At 42.8% G+C, this 4996-nt stretch overlaps 1 protein-coding gene across 1 annotated transcript in view; it reads left to right on the top strand.

The window, feature by feature from the left end:
• SARC_05864 (glutamyl-tRNA synthetase 2) overlaps positions 1-4996 on the top strand; it is a gene marked incomplete at both ends in the record, with an annotated part of 5243 nt that extends 247 nt beyond the window's left edge. Inside the window, 9 exons of the mRNA XM_014300254.1 lie at positions 475-624; positions 1231-1336; positions 1957-2074; positions 2304-2477; positions 2676-2822; positions 3229-3438; positions 3769-3886; positions 4179-4312; positions 4868-4996. Of these exons, the coding sequence (XP_014155729.1) occupies positions 475-624; positions 1231-1336; positions 1957-2074; positions 2304-2477; positions 2676-2822; positions 3229-3438; positions 3769-3886; positions 4179-4312; positions 4868-4996 (1286 nt within the window). The remainder of the gene's footprint in view (positions 1-474; positions 625-1230; positions 1337-1956; positions 2075-2303; positions 2478-2675; positions 2823-3228; positions 3439-3768; positions 3887-4178; positions 4313-4867) is intronic.

Below are 4996 nucleotides of genomic sequence, written 5' to 3' on the forward strand. Positions count from 1 at the left end.
ACACATATATATGTATATATATTATACATACATACACACACACACACACACACACACACACACACACACACACACATATATATATATATATATATATATTACACATATGTCGTGTGGCTGTTTTTTATTTCACTTGAATCTTCATAGCAATGCTGTATTCTACACTTTGAAATGGGTTGCTTCGTGACTTGAGCCCTGCATGTTCGATATCGTTACACAATTTACCAAATTGAAAGAATATGCGCTGGTTGTTTTATCTTTCGGCTAACAAGTAGCTTTAATTCTCATGAATTTTTACAAGGGGCTGAATTTATTTGCCCTGTGTGCAGCCAGATTTATCAATTATATTTTAGTTTTCAAGGCGCGTGGTATCAAAGAGTTACCTAAATCTTGTTTCTTGTTTCTTGTTTCACGGCGAAACAGTTTTTCCTCTTGTCTGATAATCTGAACGATGAATCCCCATTTCGCTTCCAGGTAAGATGTTATTACGTATTGAGGATACAGACGCGGACAGGCATAACGAAGGAGCCGTGGAGGCCATTATTCAGGGAATGAAATGGTTGGGACTCAATCACGATAGTGAAATCACTCGCCAAAGTGCGCGTGGTGATAGACATCAGGAGGGTATGTAGCGAGCTGTTTGCTGTCAACAGTGCCGATTTACACGCCACTATCACGATACAGGACAGAAATAGTTAGCGTGCGATCTTGCAATGAATTGTAAGTACTTCTAGTATTGTGCAGCTTGATGTTGAGAACTCAGAGTTACAGAGGGCTGGTGTTAGATTTTAGACAGATTTTTCTTTGGCTCTTTAGTCACTTTCTGAATCGATAGGAGATGGGCGTGATGTGGTATTTGTCACGAGATGATATGTGAGGGATTTTTACTATGCTTTTATCTCTAGTATATTCCTTTATATAGCTTTAATCCACGGCTTTGAAGAAAAACATCGATCATTCATGTTGTTTTCTTCATTGCATCGCCAGTTCAATACCATTTGTTCACTGCGTCGCCAGTTCAATACCATTTGTTCATTGCATCAAGACCTGCTCGTGTCAGAGCAAATTTCTATGTACTATCAATGCCAGATGTAAACTTTGTTGTATCCAATATGACTAGCATCCTGCTCAATTATGGCAATAACGCGCTCGATAGCAAGCGTGTGTTTAAGTCTGTTTTTGGAGTCAACTTAAGTTCTGTTTCACTCTTGCTATTATTTGTGTATACAGTCGGTCTGGACCTGGTAGAAAAGGGCAAAGCCTACAAGTGTTATTGCTCAAAGGAGAAATTAGATGAACTCCGTGCAGAGTTCCAGAAGGCGAAGAAGCCTTTCAGGTAATGCCGTGCATGTCTGGCAAGAACAAGTGTACTCTTCACATAGCTGTATTTGCCATCTTTACCAGTGCTTAAACAGTTCAGTGTATGTGAAGTAAGAGTACTGTTTTTAGAAATGTACTCGGGAAGCAATAGAGATATAAATATCGGGTGATTCGAATCGAACACTAACAAAAACCAGAGTAGAGCTTTTATTGGCACACCGCCTGCAACTTCTATGTCTACTGTATAGATTGCCTTAAATAAGTAGACCTTTTGGAAGTTGCTTGTACAACCAACTTGCAATTTGAGAGGTTATTCCACCTGTATATTTTTTATTATAATATTGGGCGTTAACATCCCAATATTAATAACAGATATTGGAGAGTCGTGTTAGATGAAAGACACTTTCGTCAACCCATACGCTCTTCGCACTGCTAATGAAAGCGGAGTCTTCGCCTCTATATAATACGTAAAGTATACCTGAGCTGTATAAATCTGTTTTACGTTCAAATATTGTACACAGAGTATGTGATGCGATCGAGACTATGCAATCACTACCCCATATAATATCGCAATCAATCTAAGCACTGCCTGTCGGTGCGAGTATAATTCTTATGGAAATATCATATCTGTGACAGGTACCCAGGGATATGTCGTGATCTGCCCAAGGATTACGTACACCCTGACGGCGTCGCACCCGTCATCCGTCTCAGGAGTGAGGCGACTGGCGATACTCAGTGGGACGATCTTGTCCAAGTATGGTTCATTAGTATTCATTCACGTTTGCATCTTGCTCAGGTCTGAGTAGGCTTCATGTATATCTGGTATTATGAGTGTCTCAATCTGGTTGTTGCAACTAAACTGCCTCGTTATACTTGAGTTTCTACTTCTACTTTAAATATCAGTCCTGGGGCAAGGGATGGCGTGCGATATACCCCTCGCACACCCGAGATTGCTCTGACTTACTTGTCTTCTCAACACACAGGGAAACGTCTGCCACCAAAATGAAACTTTAGATGATCTGATTATTCTGCGCTCCAACCTGAAGCCCATCTATTTGCTGGCTGTGGTCGTGGATGATCATGATATGGATGTCACTCACGTCATCCGAGGGTCTGATCACATTACAAATACCGCCCGCCAATTACAAATATACAGGGTATGGCTGCTGAGAACATTATGTGACGGCTTTTCCGCCTTGGCAGCGTTGAGCGGTTTAATTTGTCGACTACTGTGATATATGTATAGCGGTGAGCCATAACGCGAATGATCGTGCGGAATACATCTCATATTATAGCGACCTCCCACTGGATCGTTTATAAACTTAGAAACATTATTCTTTTATCAATTTTTACAGGCGTGTGGTTGGGAACCCCCCGTCTTCTCGCACATTCCTCTCATTCACGGCACTGATGGAAAGAAGCTGTCCAAGCGCCATGGTGCTACCGGTCTGGAAGAATTCGAGTCCTTAGGATACCTACCGGAAGCCTTGTTTAACTACCTGGTATGCTTAGTTTAACAGTTTCTTGCTGTTGTAATTGTTGTAGTTGTCTTCCAATGTATACTTTTTGCAAGTATTTGCGAGGTCTGGGTGCATATTGTGACGCGACAGACCTGTTGTGCATACATCTACACACGAAATGTGTGTTTGTGCTATGCTCAGGTACTGTGTTTCGACAGACATGTGAACAGTACTCGGAAGTGTATCCAAGGAATCTGGTTTACACGTTAAAATTGAGCAATGACGTTGATCAAATTTTCGTGACTATGTCGACCTTTCGTGCTTCACCACCGCCTAATACCATAGAGATCAAATGCACAAGAATACGGAATAACAAAAAGTGAGAAATGCTGCAGCGACCTGTGCGATGAATTTACCGCTCATCATGTCAGTGCACTTAAACTCACAGGCTCGCATGTCGTGGAGTCACGGCGATGACGAGATCATGACCAAGGAGCAGATGATCGAGTGGTTTGACATTGCAGACTGCACCAAGCACGCTGCCACCATGGACTTCAAGAACCTGGAAGCAATGAACGGAACTTACATCCGCGACTATCCCACTAACGATCTCGTTAAGATTATTCTTAAGAACTGTCCGGAGCTAGCGACCATCGGAGTATGTTTGCGATGCTGTGTGCGTGTATTTGGTCCTTCAATGCTACAGGCAAGCGAAGTTTTGGATATGTAACCATTGTGTCGAGACTACTACTACCGCATAAATAGCGATGTGTTTGGGCTTAGCAGCGTATGCTCCATGTTGCATGCGGTACGTATGTAGATGCTCCCGAATATTGTGTATTTAGTAGGCGCCTAGAGCTGAGCCGGCATCCTTGCACCGTTGTAGGTGAGCATCGAACATTCGACTGAAATGTCATACTCTTTTTTAGTTAATCACAACCGACGAAATACATCTATAATACTTGATTATTTTTGTCCATTTCAATAGGAGGACCGTCTTCGGGAGGCGCTGCCATTGCTGGTGCCACGAGCAAAGACGATTCCCCAGTTCACCACCGCAGGCTCTTTCCTATACGCAACGCGACCGCTTTCATTCGATAAAAAAGGTAATTCGATTGTACTTGTGGCGATGTCTAGATCTTTCCGTGCCGACGGGCATTGGCTGTCGTGTATTGAGATTTGGGTGGATCGTAGGGCACATTTGCGCATATCGTGTTATGTGTATACGTGTATACCATAAGTGATAATTATGCGAGCTCGGACTTGTAGGTTGCTAGCTACAATTTATTTTGAAAGATCTAACCTGAAGTGTCTGTGATTCTGTCTGTTCCTCAAAATGCACTCTTCTCAACGAGTGTTTTCTGATATCTAACATGCTCATATCTTTCACTTCAACAGCTGAGAAGCAATTGAACGATAAAGGTAAAGACATCCTCAGGGATCTTGTAGCTGAGATCGAAGGTACTTCTGATTACTCAGAGGCTGGCCTTGAGACATTGATAAAGGCACAGGCTGAGGCCAAAGAGCTGAAGGTAGGACACTGAAATTTCATTTCGTTTATTGGATATTTGCAAACGGTGGTGCAGCATGCCCATATGATTCTCCCTCCGTTTTTGAGTAATTAGAACTTTTGCTAACTAGAAGCGTACAGTGAGACATCGACTGTGAAACCAATGATCGAAGCTGCTGTGAGGAGATGTAGTGAGATGTGCCTAACACCACTTAATTTCCTGACTCACATCCTCGAAATAGTCTTGCATCACGCGTCCTATATTACCATGTTGTATCGGTGTGCTCGAAGGTGTGCAGAGTACACCGATACCACACGGTAGTATAGGACGCGTGAAGCAAGATTATTCCGAGGAAGCCACGGTACTGAGGATGTGAGTTAGGAACTTGGGTGTATGTGACCTCAATAGAGAACATATTTGAGTGGAGCACCTCGAGAGGAGTGCAAGGCACTCCTTTATCGTATGATATTGCAGGGTGCACACTGCTAATCTTTAGCCCACATCTAGATTCTTTGATATGAATACAATACTATGCCTCAATTGCTAATATTGACTGTTGATGTCCGATTACAACAGCTTGGAAACATCGCACAGCCCCTGCGAGCAGCTCTGACTGGCACCACCGCATCTCCCGGTATCTACGAGGTCATGATGATCCTTGGAAAAGACGAGGTCGTTGGCAGAATACGCGATGTCACTAACTAA

This window comes from Sphaeroforma arctica (genome assembly GCF_001186125.1).
Source record: "Sphaeroforma arctica JP610 unplaced genomic scaffold supercont1.394, whole genome shotgun sequence".
NCBI classification, from domain to species: domain Eukaryota; class Ichthyosporea; order Ichthyophonida; genus Sphaeroforma; species Sphaeroforma arctica.